The 20,739-nt window shown below is 42.4% G+C and overlaps 1 protein-coding gene across 4 annotated transcripts in view; it reads left to right on the forward strand.

The window, feature by feature from the left end:
- Positions 1-20,739, forward strand: part of WDR90 (WD repeat domain 90) — a 100,356-nt gene that overhangs the window by 51,589 nt on the left and 28,028 nt on the right. For all 4 annotated transcript variants that reach the window (XM_048866177.2, XM_075132817.1, XM_048866173.2 and 1 more), the window contains 15 exons: positions 110-286; positions 937-1,075; positions 2,021-2,191; positions 3,287-3,410; positions 4,245-4,312; positions 5,588-5,697; positions 6,408-6,641; positions 7,505-7,567; positions 8,051-8,119; positions 8,893-9,003; positions 9,297-9,442; positions 9,572-9,629; positions 10,588-10,706; positions 11,744-11,905; positions 13,867-13,997. In XM_048866177.2, coding sequence (XP_048722134.2) covers positions 110-286; positions 937-1,075; positions 2,021-2,191; positions 3,287-3,410; positions 4,245-4,312; positions 5,588-5,697; positions 6,408-6,641; positions 7,505-7,567; positions 8,051-8,119; positions 8,893-9,003; positions 9,297-9,442; positions 9,572-9,629; positions 10,588-10,706; positions 11,744-11,905; positions 13,867-13,997 — 1,882 coding nt within the window. The remainder of the gene's footprint in view (positions 1-109; positions 287-936; positions 1,076-2,020; positions 2,192-3,286; positions 3,411-4,244; positions 4,313-5,587; positions 5,698-6,407; positions 6,642-7,504; positions 7,568-8,050; positions 8,120-8,892; positions 9,004-9,296; positions 9,443-9,571; positions 9,630-10,587; positions 10,707-11,743; positions 11,906-13,866; positions 13,998-20,739) is intronic.

Genomic DNA, 20,739 nt, shown 5'->3' on the forward strand with positions numbered 1-20,739 from the left:
GTAATTGCATGAGTCGAGTGAACAAGCAGTAAGACTTCCACAACTGGATCTCATCTCTTACTTTACTGTAGGGCAGAACTTTGCATCAATGCATGTTCTCTTTTTTTAGGACAAGACATTGAAGGGAACAGTATATCGCATCCGTGGCTCCATTCCTGCCAGTAACTACATCCAGCTTCCCAAAACCAGCACACAATCATTGGGGCTCACTGGTCATTACCTCTACCTGCTCTTCAAGCCCATGCCTGGCAAATGTTTTGTGGTGCACCTGGATGTTACCACGGAGGTATGTGAGAGAGTCTGTTGCATGGCCCTTGGTGTAACTGGTTTTCTAATATGAGTAGAGGAGTAGGGATTGAAATACTACTCTGAACATAGTTTGAACATAGAGCTTGAACATAGAGAACTGAACTGTGTCGCCTGAGCGTTCTAGAGCAAGATAATCATCTGCCATAAGTGTCCCATGCTGAAGTCCCATAGACTGCTATAGCAGCTGTTAAATGAAGTTAAAAGAGAGGATTGCTGCCTTTCTTGATCACCTTTGTGCCTCACTTCTTAGAGTTTGAGAGCTCCAGTCATTTCTCCCTTGGCTCTTAATTTACTTACTAGAAGGCTTGCCTCATTATTAGTGGTGATTGCCCTGAACCTCATATGATTCGCATTTTGATCTAACATCTGTGGACTCGAGGTAAAAATCTCAAACCCACTCTTCCATGACCTTACTGTGTGTTTTCTTCTCACTTCACTCTTCCCTGTTTAGGGCCACATTGTGTGGGGTAGACCATATAGAAGGCAAGCTGGCAGTAGTCCCTTAGCCTTGGTGGGTATCCAAGCTCGACAGAGTAGTGTCAACCAAGAAACTATATCCTCCGTTATCTGCAGCATTTCCCTAGTGGTCTACCAGGTGGATAACATTGTGTGTGTCTTTGTTCTCAGGATAGCCAGGTTGTCCGCATCTCTTTCTCCAACCTTTTTAAGGAGTTCAAGTCCACAGCCACTTGGCTTCAATTTCCCTTCATCTGTGGAGCAGCCAAAGGGTCGGTATATGAGTGCACAGCCAGAACTTCAAAGCAAGGTAAAGAAATAGTGTGAATAGTGTGGCTGGTCCCTCAGTGTGGGAATTAGCGCTATAGTAAAGAGAAAATAACGTATCGTACACCAGTATTACTATAGTCACATGTGACCTGAGCTTTGAAGTCATGGATTTAATCAATTAATTTTAGGGGACAACGAGGGGTGGATTATTAAATCCATGTTTCATTAAGTATTTTTAACACTAGACTTTACAGGGTTTTTTCATTTTACACAATGTAGAATTAACCTGTGGAACTCACTGGCTCAGGAGACTGAATTAAAAAAGGATTACACACGTTATGTGAATAACAGTAGCATCAGCAACTGTGCTAGCTAGAATAAAAATTACTAGGATGATCAAGCGACATAAACATCTCAGTCAACCACCAGTTGGCATCAGGAAGAAATTCCCTCAATGTATAGTAAGAAATAGTTATGCATTGTGGTTATTTGACACACAACTCAGAAATCTCAGGCATTGGCTGGCATTGGACACAAGATACCGGATTAGATGGGCTTTTAGTTTGTGATGGAAATTATGTTCCTAAAAGGATGGTCAGTTTGGACAAAAAAATTGACCTGTTTTGGAAGATGTTAAAATGTGAGGAATCGTAACTAGAGTCTAAATGTTCAGGAATGAAGGCCATGGGATCCATGCATAAAAATATTTGTGCAATTAATTGTCTTTATTCACATGCAGCTACCACGGTTTGTGCTGCAAATCAACATACGGACTCAAATGATCACTAGAAATCTAGCTATCCATTTTCCTAGTGTGGCAATTGTCTCTAAATGTGCATGTGCACAAGTGTGCACACACACATCAACCTCATGCCTCCCTTTCTGTAAGGATTTCAGTACGTGTGTAAAGCTGGGTTTCTGACATTTTTAAAGTAACATGTCAGTGTTTAATGCTGGTTTTGACACTGGTTTTTCTGATCCTCAGATTTGGTGGGTGTGGCCCCTGCCAATGTGCGCTGGACCTGCCTGATGCTTGACCTCCACTACATCCTCTCCATGTACCTGAATAGACGTTACAGCCATCTGAAGAGCATCAAACTCTGCTCCAACTTGTTGGTGAAAAACCTCTATACCAGTGACTTACTGTTTGAGCCAGGTAAGGAGTGAAGCTTTGAAGCTTTGTATGATATTTAAATCAGAGCTGGCTGCTAGGATGCGCTAGGCCTAATCCATTCTTACTGCTGCATTTCAAGACATAATTCCACCAGGACCATTTGGCCATGTCTGTTGCTGTCTGACACTGTTTTCAGCCAATAATAACAAGGCACTGTCAACAAAACCATTACCTTAAAAACAACACTAATAATAATGACAGTAATTTTCCCTTGTTTGGTGCCTTCAATCTGAGGATGTCAAAGGGCCTCATAACTTCTCCCATTCTGTAGCTGGAAAAACTGAGGGACAGAGAAAGATTAGGTGACTTGCCCAACATCACACATCAAATCAGTGGCAGACGAGAGAATGGACCCCAAATTTTCTGTGTCTCAGTCCTATCACTAGACCATCCTTTCCGAAAAGCTTCTTTTCCTTGTCACTCTGAAATCCAGATTTCCTCCAGTGTTTCTTTATCCAACTGCTCAGTGCAGCAGAGAAACTTCAGTCAAGACCTTTATTACTAACACATTATCCTTTGTTTGAAATCTGCCCAACTACAGCACATCACAGGAAAGGAATCTTACAGACATCGTAGTGGACCACTAAACAGGTCTCAAATGTGCTGTTGCACACGAAAAGCACTTTAGTTCCATAAAGTTGCATATGCATCAAATGAAAAAAGAAAACAGAAAAACTTAGATCACATAGAACTTCAAAAAGAATCACCAGCTGATCCACTTAGCAACCTGATATGATCATCAATATTAAGTTCCAAATCCTCTTGTAGAGCGTTTAAGCTACATTTTAAGGAAGAAAAAGATAATCTTTCATAACAAAGCTCTAAACTTCCAGGTCTTATTGGAAGCTGAGAGTTTCAAGGATATTCCCACGGAAAGGCTTATGCACTTGCTACAATAATCTTTGTTCTTTTTTCATGTTGTAGCCTTTCTTTTTCAGACTTACAGAAAACTCTGTTCTTAAAGTATTTGTTTGCACGTGGTCTGCTAAGAGTGCATGGTTCCAGCCACCTCTGTAAACATCTTCAGATGTTCTAGGAGTGCTTTATGTCCTTATCTGTCTACTTTTGTGCTTTTAGGGGTGATGTTCTCTGAGGCCCGACAAGCTAAGCTGGCATTTCATGGCATTTCCCCCATGCCACGAGAAATGGCATTTCCTGTGCCAAAGGGAGAGAACTGGCATGACCGCTATGACTATATCAGGTATGTTTACGAATTGCTGCTTTTCAAGGAGGAAACCTGGAGTGCTTTTTGATCTTCCTTAGTCTGATTATTTTGTGTACGTAACATACTTCGTCAAAACACTTCTGTCTGAGAATATGAAGGCTGCAGAATTAAGCATGCAAAAGTAAGGAAATGCAATAGTTTGCATAAAACTGGGATTATAGCGGAAACACTGTGGCCACTTTAATGCTGTAGTTGTAATGATGGGGACCAAGGCACAACTCGCATCTTCAGCACTTAATTGTTGGCAACTAATATTTTGGGTAGGTAAAGGGCTGTTTAAGGTATCAACCATAGAAACTGCCAGTTCCTAATCAACAGGTCAGTAAGAACATACAGTTCACACCATACTTCTAATATCACCGCCATGCCCTGGAAATGATCCAAATTTCCCTCCTCTGTGGGGTTTGCTTGTATTGCTAACTTAACCGCACATGAACCTTTCTCCCAAGCTTGGTTATTCCTAGGGAGTGCTGTGGCCCTGCCCTTAGTTCTCTTTGCCTTAGAGGCTTGGTTTACATTGACTGCTAGTTTGTGGTCAGCATTACGTCAGTTAATGAATGTTCAGACACAGAAAAATTTCATAGTATAAATCAGACCAGAGAGAGACTCCAACCCTTATCCTGAGTTGGAGCTTATAGGACCCACCTATCCAGATGTCAGGTTGAGTCAGCCAAATAATTCTGTTTCTGTGTGAATGAAGCCTTTTAGCACCAACAGTAAGTCAGCAAAATAGAGCCCTGCATACCTGTGAAGGGTCCTAGAACCTGCCACCCGTTTATGAGGTGACTTTCCTCTGATCTTGTTGTTCAGGTTTCCCTCTGATGGATCCAAGCTGCCATATGACTCAATTCAAAAAGGCTGTTCCAATCCTGCAGAAGGTAGGGAGTCTGAAGTAAATGACCATAGGCTGTGATACCCATTTGGTGTCTGACTGAGCAATGTGCCAAGCTGGCTTCCAGATTATCTAAGTTATTGTCCTACTTAAAACAAAGTATGACATGGTACAAAGCCACCTGCACCATTTACTGCTGCTGTTAACCAAATAAAACTCAAAGTACAACTTCGGTACAGCATGGTGTAGAAGATCCATCCGTTCACTCATATGATCAATATGATAAGTTAGCAACTGTTGACTAGTCTTCCCTACATCAGTGTTCTGCTCCTAGCATATGCCATCAATCTGTTGCTGTGTCCTGTTAGAGATCACTCTTGCAGCAATAGGGGATTGGGTGATGAAGGTCCCCTTTTTGATATTCCCCTCCTGCCCTCATTAGAAACACTCAGCCCAAGGAATGTGGAGCATCTACCAAGGATTAGGAAGAACTTGTGAAAGTTCTCCGGTTATTTTGTGGGTGGTAGCTCTCCCAGCTCAGGCTAATTGGCTTTCTGCAGGCTATGGACTACCCAAATGAACTGGATAGTTTTGCAAGGGGAAAATCAGTGTGCATGGGCTGCTGAGAAACAAATGCAGGATCTCTAAAGTGCTGCTGAATTTTTAGAAGGTAACTGTAGTAAATACCTTAGTTGGCAAGTAAACTTCAATCGGCATCTTCAGGAAGCTGCTCCACAGAGCCCTTGTACAGCACAATGGTATAGCAAGCAGACCTGCAGTGATCCTTCTGGGAACTCTCCTCTTCTGCCCTGCTTCATCTACATCTTTGTCAGAGCCATGAGGATTCCCCGTCTGTTGCTTATCTGTTATGACATCTTGTTGCAGCCATTACCCTAGTCAAGGGATCTGATGGAGCTCCCACTGGAGTCCATTAACACCACTTCTTCAAGGGTAGAATGGTTGCTGTTGAGTGTCACAAAGCACTTCCTTCTCCCTGAGCACAGCATGCTGCCTTGGCAGCACATCCGATCCCTGTTGACACAGGGGCAAAAGGAACAGGATTTGAACTTGATCTCCCATGTGACTAGCATCAGGCCAGCCCCTTTGGGTTTTGTGCAGTGTGTGCCCAATAGATAATGTGTCCTTTGTTTTCCTCTGTTGCGACATGGCCTGTGTTTCCAAATTGTTCCTTGAGTTCTTTAAGGAAGGAATAAGTAGTAGAATGAAGTAGCTGTTCAGCTACATCATCTGCAGCTGTGTGATCAGCAGGAGGGGAAGCAGATTGTAGGAAAGAGCCAAACACTTTGCTGTTATAATCTAGGTGTTCAAGTGCTAGAAGACCCAATCCGTCATCTTCCACGGCCAGTGACGCTTACCAAAGCTGTCCGGGACCGAGTGTCACTCATCCAACAGATAACCAGTCCCAAGGATGTGAGTATGGCCTTAGGCTGTAAGTGTAGCTTCCTGTACCACCTCTAGCCAGAGGGTTTCCACATGTCCTGCTTTGTGTTTGGAATGTTTTGGGGTTTTGTAGTGGCTACTTTTTGTGTTCTATGGCCTGGGCTGTGCCCCGTCCTACAGTCAATAAACTCTGCAGTTTAATGACTTTTGGGGGTCAGTCTGTCAGTCTATCCAAGATGCTTATCTGGCCCCCATTACCGTAATATATGAACACCTCACAGTCTTTTAATGTAATTTTGCTCCTGACACCCCTGGGAGATAGGGAAGTGTTATTGTCTGCATTTTACAGATGGGGAACTGAGGCACTGAAGAATAGTGAAGTTCTCAGGGGCATGATGGATCTGTTTCTGGTGGGGTAGGATGGGGGAGGGAGAGTCTGTGTTTTAGATATTTTTGTTTGCTATCATACAGTGGAGAGAGAGAAGTTGCATTGTAAACCTAGTAAAAGCAGTGATTCTGCCATTCCAAATCAGAAAGTCACACAGAGCACTCTATTTTATTCTCCTGCATCACTTGGCATGCCTGAATGTTTTTGACATGTTGGATGTCTTGAGTATTAGGTGACTGAGTAAGAGTCAGTCAAAACGTAAAATTAATTTCTCCCTTTCTCTCCAATCACAGCAATCGTAGGGAGCTGTGGGGCAGGCCTGATCTGTTGTCATTTGTTTACTCTTTCTCAGATGCCTCGCTGGTCTCCCTTAGTTACAAAGAGCATCCCTGAGGTTCACTTAGCAACCTCTGGGCCTCTGGAAGAAGTGTACTCTGGAGATCAGGAGTTCAGCAGGGTAGAAGGACTACAAGCTGCTGGGGATTCCACTGTACCGTTACATGCAACAACTGATGGTGGTATTCATGTGTATGCTCACAGAATGGGTAATGTCGCCATCCATGCTGTTGGCATTAGCTCAGATGAGGTAAGTGAGAGAGCATCGCTGGACTCTGACAACCTGATCTTATTGGCTATCCTCTGTGTAGCTCCACATCCCCCTCTCTAACTTGTACAGAATCTTCTTAACTCTTCCCCCAAGTCTGCCCCTGTGATGGCTCTGAGAACGCATGATGCTGTCATTAGAAGAAAAGTGTGCCTTGCGCTGAACTCTACAGCCTAATGGCTCAGGCTTCCTTTTCCACTACTCCCATAAGTTCCTCACACCAGATCCTCAGCTGGTGTAAATTGTTGTCGCTCTGTTGACTTCAGTGTAACAATGCCAATTTACACCAGCCTCCATCTGTAAATATCTTCTCAAGGAAGAATTCAGGTAGAACAGATCAGTTGCCTTTCAGACCCACATGCTGCTGCCCTGTGCACTGGGATGCGGAAACATGATTATCCCAATTCTTGGGGCTTGACTGGTGGGTTAGAGAGCATTAGGCCAAGACTTCATATGGAAACAGAGCTCCTGAACCCAGACTTCTTGCTCAAACTCTTACTGACCATAGGAGAAGATATATAGAGGTAAGGGACTCCAATGTACTAGGAACAAACAAGTTAAACTGCAAGTTTGTTCCTGTAGGATGGGTCTGGAATGCTTGTTGCTGGTGCTCAATAACTTGGCAGAAAGAGCAACAGGAATACCCACTCCTGGTTGGAGCTGGCAGAGATGATTATTTTATACTAAGGGCAGTTGTGAGCCATCTTACCTGGAATTCTCTCTTGATCTTGTTTCTTTATTTCACGTATACGTTAAGCTTATCCAGGCAGAGCTAATGTGTTTTTTATAGAGATGATCATGCTATTAGCATTTCACAAATAACACCTATGTATTGATTTGCCCAGTCTGTGTACACAAAGATTACTGGACCAGAAGTGCTCTCCAGCAAGAAAGCATCTCCCTGCAGGGTAAGAAGAAAGATTCCCCCCTCTCCAACTTTACAGATGCTCCCTTGAATTTTCAAGGCATTTGTATGTAACCATGGGGAAGACTTGGCTGCCCTCTTGGAAAGGTGATTCAGGTTAACCGAGTCATTCCATTGCTGAGATTATTCCATTTAGCACTATCCACTGTGTGCTTTGGTCCTGGAGGAGATGGAACTCCTGAAAACAAGACTTCAGTCGATTCCTGCTCTTACTTCCTTTTGGATTTGCTGTAATGATGATTTCCTACTGAATAAACTCCTCCCTTAATGTGAAGAAATTGAAGTAGAGAGACAGCCCTCTCACTTCAGGGAGAAACATGAAACCGGTCCAGAGGGACACAGATTAATGTGGGGCAGAGGGAACTTGGTAGATCACTGGGATGTAAGTTGCAGTTAGTGCTGATACAGTTTAGGGCTCACATGCTTTATTCACGCTGGTACTTTTGACAATATCTTCTTCTTTCAGAGACTCTTACCAGATCCAATCCTGAAGCTGAGGACAATTATTGGCTTTGGGGGTTGCAGCACCAAATGGGTCAGTAACGAAGAAGCTTTTCAGAATGTAGTTGCAATAGGGGGAGATTTTCAAAGGCACCGGGGGCAGTTAGGTGCCTAACTCCCATTGACTTTCATGCTTAACTCCCTTTGCCTTTGGAAATCACCCCACACTACCCGGTTTCTTTCGACTACAAATTTTTTGGGGTGAAAAGCTCATTTCCCGACATGGAATTTGCCCCAGTAAAATTCTGAAATTGTGTGCCCCATGCCAGATCTTCTTACAGATTCCAGACTGATTAATGTATCACACATCTAGAATTTCTTTGGAATCCAAAAATGCATTGGTGCCTTAGGCTGGTGTGTCAGTTTGTCCTCCAGTGGTATTGCCTTCGGATCCTTCCAACCGTCCTCTTAATGATCCATGTTACAGTTTAAAAAAAAAAATCCTGTTGGGTCATCTAGTCCATTTCCTGTGAACAAAGGATTGTCCCCTTCTTACATATTGCATATATGATGTTAAACATGACTGGGATGGAAGATCAGCTGAATTAATTGGGATGTACTATAAGCTGACCACTCAGTTTTCCTTTGATAGTTATAAATTTGCATCTGTGTTTGTGTGAAACAGCAATCATCTAGATAACATACACCTGCATATTTTACCAGATATCCAAATATTTCCAAGTGCCTTAATTCTATGCATGTCCATCTGTGTAAGCACAAGAGGGCTCTCCTCTCAGTTTGTAGACTGGGTCACATCTGTAGTATCCTCTCTTCTGCCCTGCTCTGATTCTTGCCTTTGACCTGCAGGCTCTGTGGACTAAGAACAGCTCTGCAGTGGTTTACCCCTGTCATGCTATTATAATAACCATGCAGATTGAAACTGGAGAGCAAAGGTTCTTCATTGGACATACAGATAAGGTAAAAGTGGATTTCTTTGCATGAACAGATATGACAACCCCCCAGAGAATATGCAACAACTGTAAATATCTGATGTGTGAGAGAATACAAAACTACTCCTATCGCAAGCATGGTTCATTCTAGGGAATTGTATCAGCTCACTGGCTGGGGGGAAGTTACAAGAACTCCAGCTCCTAGCAAGAGTCATTCTAAGGAACGATATTGGATCGACAACAGTGGGAGTTTCAGCTACTCCAGTGCTAGCCTCTCCCAGCAGCTGGGGGTTATTTTTGCTAACATGATGTTTCCTGCAGGTATCCGCATTGACATTTAATGGAAACAGCGCATTGCTGGCTTCTGCACAGATGGGTCACCTGAGCATGGTGCGGCTTTGGGATTTTCAGAAGGGGAAATGCCTATCCATGTTTAAAACCCATGTCCATTCAGTCTCATCCCTCAGGTACATTGCAGGCATGTTCTGGGCAGTGTGTGTTGGGGAGGAGTTGAGAGTGGGCTTTTAATTTTTCCCATTGAGATCCAGGCAGTGTGTAGGATACTTCATTTCACCCTGGGTTTTCTCCTCTTGTAGCCTTTCCTACAGTGGAGCTGTTCTCTGTGGCATTGGGAAAGATGGACATGGCAAAACAGTGAGTAATAAAGCTCTTGGGCTATTTGGGTTCCACTTACCCAACAACATGCATGACTTTGGACAAAAACAAGTGAAATAATTGTTTGTTTTTCTTCTGCACATAGAACCAATCATATGTCCTTTCCAAGACACAGTGGCTAAATGCTAGTTTCCTTAAATGTCCTTAGGCAATACCATTCATTGTAAATCACGTAAAATCGTCTTATCACCAAACTGGTTAGAAAATATTTGAATATTTACTTTCTTACTTGATATTTATACATCTGTGAACACACACCTTTGTGAATCACAAATTCTACTGAGTAAATCCTGGTTCTTGTAGCTAGTCACGACTTTTTGTTGGTGTGGAAGCCTGTTCATGCTGAATCTCAAGAACTTCCCTGCTTCACATTGTTTATTAACTAACTTCACAGTTAATGAATGGGTGGGACTGCTTTTAGAGCCTTTTTGGTTCCACTTACATCCTACTGGGGTCACTACAAGTGACACAAGGCATTTCCTTCTGAAGGTGCTGAGCACATTCCTCTACAGTTCTCCTAGCTCCTACTCTTACACACCTTTGCTGCTCTAGCACTCCTTGTAATTAGTTACACACTGGTTTCCATTCTTTCTCAGTTTGCAAGTACTGTATCTTAGTCCCACATTCAAGCCCTCTCCAGCCAACGCTGCAGGTAGGGAAACTGATTATCAGACAGGCTAGCCTATTAAAATGAAAATCACCAGGCTCTCTGGGATTGTCCTGAATCCTCCTTTCTGTGAGAGATTTTTCTCCACTCTGTTCACAGCAATGTGGGTAAAAGCCCCAGTGCACAGTACCAGCATCCTGGCAAATGGGAGCAGTATCTGCAGTTTCACCTGTTGTGAGAAGGCTAGCAATCTTCTCCATTGCTTCTATGGTCTAAGGCCTAAGGTGTTATGTTTTCAGCAGTTCTACTCTTGCTGTCCTGTCTCTGCAGATGGTGGTGGTGTGGAATACTGCTCAGGTGAACCAGGGCGGAGAGGTGGTTGTGCTGGCCAAAGCTCACACAGATGTGGACATCCAAACCTTGAAGATTGCTTTTTTTGATGACACCAGGTAATGTGCGAATTGGTGAATGTGAGAATAAGGTAAAATAACCTAGATCGGGGTGGGCAAACTACGGCTCGCGGGCCGGATCTGGCCCGCAAGCTGTTTTAAGCCGGCCTGCGAGCCACACCATGCGGCTCAGCCTCACTCCAGTGCTCCGGCTGGGGCGCTGGGTCAGGGGCCGCACCACGTGACTCGGCCCAGCCCTGGTGCTCCGGCTGGGGGCTCTGGGTCGGGGGCCACACCACACGGCTCCTGGAAGCCACAGCATGGCCCTGCTCCGACTCCTGCGTGCTCCAGTGGGAGCTCAGGGGGCAGTGCCAGTGAATGGGGCAGCGTGCAGAGCTGCCTGGCCGCGCCTCCGTGTAGGAGCCGGCGAAAGGACATGCCACTGCTTCCAGGAGCCTTGAGGTAAATGGCACTCGGAGCCTGCACCCCCTGAGCCTCTCCCCATGCCCCTACCCCACCCACGCTCCAAACCCCTAGCTCTCAGCCCAGAGCACACTCCTGCACCCCAAACCTCTCATCTCCAGCCCCACCCCAGAGTCCGCACCCCAACCCCAATTTTGTGAGCATTCATGGCCCGCCATACAATTTCTATATCCCCATGTGGCCCTCAGGCCAAAAAGTTTGCCCCCCTGGCCTAGATAAAGGCAGTGGTAGTCAACAGGTGGACCGTGGGCAAAATCCAGATGCCAGACACTTGAACGGACCCCAAAATCTTTTTATTTACTTATCATTATTGTTGTTATTTTTTGATTATTTTCTCTGGAGTCTGGACTTGACTATATCTTGATCAAGAAATTTGAGCCTTGACAAAAAATAATTGACTACCCCGGTATTAAGGCATTGCTGGGAGGAAGCTCACTGCATTGCTGGAATTCCAGTTTGCAGACAAAAGGTACTTTTGGAAGGAAGCTGCTGTTAGCCTTCCTTTTCTCTCCCCTGGTGTCAGTGTGTCCATTTCAGCTGCTTTCAGGGAGCAGGCCTTTTGTCAGTATAGAATGAGTCTTCCCTGGTTCCTTACTCAGCCTCTCGTGTAACAGGATGGTGTCGTGCGGCAGAGATAATGTGAGGCTGTGGCGAGTGCGGAGTGGAGCGCTGCGCTCGTGCCCAGTGAATTTGGGGGAGTACCATTCCTTGGAGTTCACCGACCTGGCCTTCGAGAAAGGGCATTCCGCTGAGCGGGAACCTGAGGACCGGACACTGTAAGGATGGAGCCACTTTTTCTTTCCTTAAATCACTTTCCTTAAGTTAATTTTTTAGGGACACTGTGATTCAGTCTGCCTCTGTTCCTCGGAGCTGTCTACACTAGCATGCTGAGCTTTCGATTAGTAAGCATAAGGAAAAGGTTGAACAGTCATTGTTTTGACTTGCTCATCCCTGTCCTTAACTTGAGCATTCTACAGTCCTTTGTCTGCATTCTCTCTGCAGAAACAAAGGTGTCATACAAAGCCAGCCTACCCTTTAGTCTCCTCCTTTCTAAGATTTCAGATCCTAAAAGAAGCTTAAAATACCTTGTAGAGTTGCACAAGAAATCTGCCCATGGATTTGCTGTTAATGTTCATTTGGCAGTGGGAGGGGTGTGGTGTAATTACATTCCCCGTGACTTTTTTATACTTCAGCTTAATCACGCAACCAAGACTGCTGCCACCGGAGAGATATTACAAAAACAAAGAATTGCCAGGTCTGTTCATTTTCACCTTCCCTCTGTGGTCTGAGCCCTGTGGGTGTAGATTTGCCCAGTATTGCTTCATTTCTGGTTCATGGGTGTGCTGTGGGAAAAATCACTTTCCCCATATGTTTTATTCAGTGCTTTCGATCAAAGGCACTGTATACATAAATAAAATGTAATGTATTTAATCACAAACTAAACTATCTACCAATATTGTGAACAAAAAGTTCAAAACTCAGAAGTGAAAAAGCCTTCCCCAAAATCATGCATTCATCTTATTTGTACATTTTACATCCAGATCTCCTATATGGGGAAAATCTTTGCCTTTCCAGAACAATTTATCTGAAGCAATAATAATTTTCCTGAAATATTGCAATTTATTCCCCTCCAAAAGTTTAACAGTCACTTCCATTAAACATAAGCAAATGTGGCTTTGATTTCCAGGGCTCATTTCTGTGAAGCTTCTCTGGCTCCATTTATTTCAATTCAGTTCAGGATAGCAATTGTGCCAAACTTGCCTGGAACCCCGTTATTTCCCATAGGGTCATGACTTATGGTTACATCCATTTCTCAGTCTGAGCTAGTGAAAGAGTATTGGGCAAAAGTTGCCAGAGATCTTGTTTCTGCGAACTGATCCTAATCTCCTTCTGATACAGGTTAGTAATACTTCCATCTTTAGTCTCCAGCTGGTTTTGGGATGGATACCTGAGAGTCAGCAGTCCTCCTTACTGATTCTTGATGGAGGGGTCTGTGTCGTACAATAATAGAAATAATAATAATCCAGCATTTGTATATTTTCTTTTAAGGTTTGCTACACTTTAGGAAGCAGGTCTCTGCCTCTTTACTTCTATTTTTTCCTCCTAAATTAGAAAAGATGGGGGAAAAATATCTTTCTAATGATTCCTCCATAACAGGCTGGTAGAGTTTACTTTTTTTTATTCCTTCACAAAGGAAAAAATGTGATCTCTTAGTAAGAAGTAGCAATATCCTGATTAAAATTTTCAGTTGTTTCCAGACTTCCGAGTCTGAAGTCTATAGTTTATATAGACATACAGGATAACTGAAGATCATTTTTGAGACTGACTAGGCACTTACAGACTCAAAGCTCACTAGTTTTGCTTTTTCCCTTATCTTTTATATTGGCTGAATTAACTCTTGAGATTTTTCTCTAAATTGCTCTTTCAAAGGGGAAAGGAAAAGAAGGATGGAGAGGTCTAACTCCATCTACCAGTTATAGATTCCCAAGTTAGCTCCTGCTGAAAATCAAATGTTTGAATCCTGTCATCCAGTCAAGCTATCATTCCATTACAAACTAGAATTGCTAAAGTTTTTAGACGAACAGCATATTTAAAGTTATTTCAAGGTTGTTTACAAAAGTGTGGTGTAAAGTTAACATTGAAACAAAATGCAGAATACAGTTCTTCTGCTAAATAATGTCTCTGAAGTTCCTATTGTGGTCATTAGTGTCTAATGGTGGTGTACTTTCCCTTTCAGCTTTGTTTGCAGCAGGAGCGGCCACATCTTGGAAATTGACTACAAGAATGTCACTATCAGAAATGCCCGGCGCCTCCTGCCTTCTCAGATTCAGCACTCTCACCGGCGGGAGAAGCAAACCTTCAACTCGGGTATGGGCTTTGGTGGGGGATGGATAGATGACCAAGAGGAAGTAGGACATGCTACATTATGAACTTTCACTAGAAAAGTTTTTGCTGAAATTTTGCTAAGTTTGAAGGAAGAGCCCTGTGAGGGAACACCAGACAGAAGCAAACCGAGGACCCAAGTTTCATAAGACTAGGTGCAAAATAGGCAGAATTGCAGGGGATCCTCTGTAGGCTGAGATAATCTGACATCACACTAGAAGTAAGGTTTTGGGGAGCACAGGTGGGGCTTCAGCCAGTTTCTTCTCCAGTGAAATCTCCTATGCATTGAAGGGGGAGAAAGCGAGACTATACGTAACCCAAATGTACCCTATTTTGGGGTTAGATTAGATGACCCTTGCAGTCGCTTCTAACCCTATGATTCTATTACCCATATACCCATTACCCATTAATTTACATAATCCCAACTATTGGGCTCAGTGCTGGAGTAACAGGATGTAATTCTCTGGCTGTGTTATACAGCAGGTCAGACTAAGTGATCTGATAGTCCCCCCTGGCCTTAATCTATGAATCTGAATTTGGGAGAAAGGATTGTAACTGTGTATAACTATTTAAAGATTATAATATATTGGGAAATGCTCTTTTTACTGGACAATAGAGTCACATTTTCAGAAGCAGTCTTTAAATGTGTGAGCGTTAGTTTTTGCACATATATTTTTTGAGTCCTAAAGATTTTTGCATATGCAAAATCTCATGTAGATACACAAGCTGTACGTATGTATGCAAACCGAGCAGTTGAGTATCTATATGATTTTTCATTCACATTCATATCTGAGGTTTTGCTCATGTAAAACATCATGCTCCAGAAAGTATATATGCAGAAGTATAGGTGTGCAGATTTGGAGGGCAGATGGAGGCCTTTGAAACTTTGTCCCTAGGGGCTGAATTAAAAACAATGAGTGTAAATAAATTCAGCTGGTAGGGAAAAGTTTTGCTTGTGAAGACAATAAGAATGGAGTGGCCTCATTAAATAATTAAGGTAAAATCTATTAGAGGGATTGAAGTTGAAATAAATAAAGCAAATTCTTTGAAAATAAAGCAATGCTCTGCCTAACACAGATGACTGGTTTCGATCAGATAAGTGGTGACAAACTTCCTACCAAAAATAATCCTACCAAAAAAAATGGCTAAGTACCATTTTAAGAAGAATTTTAGTGTTTTGATTGATGAATGTTTAGAATAAACACCCTTTTTAGTAACATAAAGCAATGTTTTAATCAGCCAAAAGGAATCCTGTGCCCAGTAGCATGTAAAAAGCTAAACATACAAAATGAAACAACTGGCCTGTTCTTTGAAAGATCTCAACAGTATTTAGAATTCTTTAATGCTACAGAAGTCAAAGTATTATGACTTTCAGCAAGTCTTGTATTGCTGATATGACATTAGTTAGAATTTGTTTTCAAGTGCTACTGCTACTCGTATTGTAAGACAGCTCATATCGCTTTATTTTATAGAATTATAGACATGTAGGGCCAGAAGGGACTTCAAGAGGTCATCAAGTCCAGCCCCTTGCACTGAGGCAGGGCCAAGTAAACCTAGGCCATCCCTTACAGGTGTTTATCTAGCCTGGTCTTAAAATCCTCCAAAAATGGTAATTCCACAACCTCCCTTAGAAGCTTTGTCCACAACTTAACTACCCTTATAGTTAGAAAGTTCTTCCTAATATCTAACCTAAATCTCCCTTGCTGCAGATTAAACCCATTTATTTTTGTCCTGCCTTCAGTGCACATAGAGGACAGTTGATCACCATTCTCTTTATAACAGCCCTGAACTTATTTAAAGACTGTTACCAGGTCCCCCCTCAGTCTTCTTTTCTCAAAACTAAATATGCCCAGTTTTTTTAACCTTTCCTCACTGGTGAGGTTTTCTAAACCTTTTATCATTTTTGTTGCTGTCCTCTGGGCTCTCTTCACTTTATCCACATCTTTCCTAAAGTGTGGCATCCAGAATTGGATAAAGTACTTGAGGTAAGGCCTCATCAGTCCCAAGTAGAGCGGGACAGTTACCTACCATGTCTTACATACGACACTCCTGTGACGCAGTTGCAAAAAAGGCTAATATCCTGTTAATATATCTCAGAATGATATTTGACTCTTTTGTAACTGCATCACATTGTTGACTCAAATTCAGTTTGTGATTCACTATAGTCTCCAGATCCTTTACAGCAGTACTACCACCTAGCCAGTTATTCCCCAGTTTGTATTAATGCATTTGATTTTCCCTTCCCACTTGTCTTTATGGACTTTCATCTTGTTGATTTCAGACCAATTCTCTAATTTGTCAAGGTCATTTTGAATTCTAATCCTGACCCTCCATATGCCTCCCAGCTTGTTGTCATCCGCATATGTTATAAGCATACTCTCCACTCTGTTATCCAAGCTGTTAATGAAAATATTGAACAATACCCGACCCAGGACTGGCCCCTTGAGGATCTCACTAGATGTGCCCTCCCAGTTTGACAGTGAACAATTGATACCTACTTTGAGTACAGTCTTTCAACCAGCTGTGCACCCACCTTGATAATAATTTCATCTAGACCACATTTGCCTAGTTTGCTTACGAGAATGTCACGTAGAACTGTGTCAAAAGCCTTAAGAAAATAAAGATATATCACATCTATTGTTTCCCCTCTATTTACTAGGCTAGTAACCCTGTCAAAGAAGGAAATTAGGTTGATTTAGCATGATTTGTTCTTGACAAATCCATGTTGTTATTCCATAACACTGTTATGCTCTAGGTGCTTATAAATTGTTTGTTTTATAATTTGTTCCAGTATCTTTCCATGTATCAAAGTTAGATTGACTGGTATATAATTCCCCAGGTGCTCTTTGACTTTGTTCCCCTTTTTAAAGATAAGTACTCATTGTTCCTTCTCCAGTCCTCTGGGACCTCATCCATCCTCCAGGAGTGTTTGAAGAGACTTGCTAATGGTTCTGAGATTGCTTCAACTAATTCCTTTAATACCTGGCCTAGGTATTTTATCAGGCTCTGCTGACTTGAGTACACCTAACTTAGCTAAATGTTCCTTAACCTGTTCTTTCCCTAGTTAATTTTAATCATGTCGAGTATCTGGTAATCATTAACCTTTTTAGGTTTCAGAGTAGCAGCCGTGTTAGTCTGTATTCGCAAAAAGAAAAGGAGTACTTGTGGCACCTTAGAGACTAACAAATTTATTTGAGCATAAGCTTTTGTGAGCTACAGCTCACTTCATCGGATGCATTCAGTGGAAAATACTGTGGGGAGATTTATATATATAGAGAACATGAAACAATGGGTGTTACCATACACACTGTAACGAGAGTGATCTCTTAAGCTGAGCTATTACCAGCAGGAGAGGAGGGGGGAAAAACCTTTTGTAGTGATAATCAAAGTGGGCCATTTCCAGCAGTTGACAAGAACATCTGAGGAATAGTGGGGAGTGGAGGGGGGGAATAAACATGGGGAAATAGTTTTACTTTGTGTAATGACCCATCCACTCCCAGTCTCTATTCAAGCCTAAGTTAATTGTATCCAGTTTGCAAATTAATTCCAATTCAGCAGTGAAGACTGAAGCAAAATAGGCATTAAACATCTCAGCCTACTTCTTGTCGTCAATTATTAGCTCTCCTTCCCCGCTAAGCAGAGGACCTGCACTTTCCTTCATCTTTCTCTTGCTCCTAACATATTTATAGAACCTCTTCTTTTTTCCTTTTATGTCCCTTGCTAAGTGTAACTCAATTTGTGCCTTAGCCTTTCTGGTTAGTCCCTACATGCTAGTGCTGTTCTTTTGTACTCATGTTTCCACTTTTTGTAGGATTCCTTTTTAAGTTTTAGTTTATTAAATAGCCCCTGATGCAGCCAGATAGGTCTCCTACTATTGTTCCTATCTTTCCTTCAGTTTGGGATACTTTGCGATTGTGCCTTTAATACTGTCTCCTTGAGAAACTGCCAGCACTTGTGAACTCCTTTATCCCTTAGATTTTCTTCCCATGGAACCTTACCTACCACTTCTCTGAGTCTGTTAAAGTCTGCTTTTTTGAAGTTCATTTGTGATGGGTTTGGTCACAGAGACCCTGTTGGGACTGTCACCTGATGTGTTGAAATTACCCCTGAGCCCATTTTCCCTGCCAGCTTGGGACTCCAGAACTCTGCCTTGTTGAGCCAGACATGTTAGCCTGCTGCAATATAGACCCAGGTCTGAACCACACCCCCAAAGCTGCAGGCTTTAACTGAAAACCATTCAACAGGTTACCTATCTCCAGCACCCAGACACCTAGTTCCCAATGGGATCCAAACCCCAAATAAATCCGTTTTACTCTATATAAAGCTTATACAGGGTAAACTCGTAAATTGTCTGCCCTCTATAACACTGAAAGAGAGAGATGCACAGCTGTTTGCTCCCCAGGTATTACTCACTTACTCTGGGTTCATTAATAAACAAAAGTGATTTTATTAAGTATAAAAAGTAGGATTTAAGTGGTTTCAAGTAATAGCAGACAGAACAAAGTAAGTTACCAAGCAAAATAAAACAAAACACGCAAGTCTAAGCCTAATACATTAAGAAACTGAATACAGGTAAATCTCACTCTGAGATGTTCCAATAAGCTTCTTTCACAGACTAGACTCCTTCCTAGTCTGGGCCCAATCCTTTCCTTGTTAGTTCCAGCTCAGGTGGTAACAGGGGATTTCTCATGACTGGCAGCGTCCTTTGTTCTGTTCCACCCCCTTTTATAGCTTTGGCCCAAGGTGGGAATCTTTTGTCTCTCTTGCTCCCTACCCCTCCTTCTAAATGGAAAAGCACCAGGTTTAAGATGGATTCCAGTATCATGTGACATGGTCACATATCCTGTGAGACCCCAGCCTTCATTCTTCCACGGCTGGCCCACACCTACACAGGAAGGTCTGCAAGTAAACATAGCAATTCACAACCAATTGTCCTAGTCAGTGGGAGCCATCAAGATTCCAAGCCACCATTAATGGCCCACACTTTGCATAAGTACAATAGGACTAATAATACTTCATATTCCTAGCTTCAGGTACAAGAATGATACATTCATACAAATAGGTTGAACACACTCAGTAGATTATAAGCTTTGTAATGATACCTTACAAGAGACCTTTTGCATAAAGCATATTCCAGTTACATTATATTTACACTCATAGACATATTTCCATAAAACATATGGAGTGCAACATCACACCATTATCCTTATCCTGCTGCTCTCACTCCTTCCTGTATTTAGAATAATGAAAGCTATCATTTCATGGTCACTTTCATCCAAATTGCATTCTGCCTTCTGATTTGCAATCAGTTCCTCCCTCTTGGTCAGAAATCAAGTCTAAAATGGCTGTCACCCTGGTTACTTCCTCCACTTTCTGAAACAAGAAGTTGTCCCCAGTACATTCCATGAACTCACTGGAAATTGTGTTTTGATGTATTACTTTTCCAACAGATGTCTGGGTAGTTAAAGTCCCACATTAATTCCAGGGGTCTTGTGATTTAGATATTTCTGTTGTCTGTCCTAGAAATGCCTCATCCACCTTCTTTTTCTGTTTTGGTGATCTCTAATAGACCCCACCACTACCATGAACCCTGCCATTTTCACTTTATAAGGCTTTAATATAATGTATATTAATTAAGCTTCCAAACCCCTTTTTGAGGAGGGTAGATATCATTCTCATTTTATATATGAGGAAACTGAGGCATAGAATTTAAGACTTGACCATGGTCACAAGTTGTATTAGGATCAGAGTTTCTGGCTCCCAGTGCTTTTGATTAGACTAGACTTCATTGATATAGTCGTAAGCATTAGATGTCTTAGCCATTTCTTAACGCACACAGTCTCCTTTGCTACATTCCCATCCCCTTTCCCTCTCTCCTCTTTCTCTTTACTCTCTCTTGTTTCTCTCTACATAGATGAACCAATTTGAAAAGATAAAGGAAACACTTTTTCACACCATTAGCCTGTGACTCTCATTACCACGATGTATTGTTAAGGTCAAGAGCATGGCAGTCTTTGAAAAGTGATTGGTCGTTTCTATGGATAACAAGAATACCCATATCAGAAGGGTAGCTGTGTTAGTCTGGATCTGTAAAAGCGGCAGAATCCTGTGGCACCTTATAGACTAACAGACATATTAGAGCATAATTTTCCACTACATGCATCTGACGAAGTAGGTATTCACCTACGAAAGCTTATGCTCCAATACGTTTATTAGTCTATAAGGTGCCACAGGACTCTTTGCCGCTTTTAAGGATACCCATAGTTATAATATTAATATTAAATATGAACAAGAGTTCTGGTTGTAATAAAAACCCTTCTGATTTGGGGCATGATCCGTCATCTAGCAATTGGAGGTTAGGAGGTGTTCAAAAAAGAAGTAGATAAATTCATGGAGGATAGGTCCATCAATGGCTATTAGCCATGATGGGCAGGGATGGTGTCCCTAGCCTCTCTTTGCTAGAGGCTGGGAGTGGACAGCAGGGGATGGATCACTTGGTGATTGCCTGTTCTGTTCATTCCCTCTGGGGTATCTGGCATTGGCCACAGTCGGAAGACGGGATACTGGGCAAGATGGACCTTTGGTCTGACCCAGTATGGATGTTCTTATTTTCCCTGGGGACAACTTATCCCATAACTGATACTGCAGGGTTTCTTGCACCTTCCTCTGAATTGCTCAGCATTGGACTAGATGGGTCATTGGTCTGATCCAGTCTGGTAATTTTTTG

This window comes from Caretta caretta, chromosome 10 (genome assembly GCF_965140235.1).
Source record: "Caretta caretta isolate rCarCar2 chromosome 10, rCarCar1.hap1, whole genome shotgun sequence".
Lineage (NCBI taxonomy): Eukaryota > Metazoa > Chordata > Testudines > Cheloniidae > Caretta > Caretta caretta.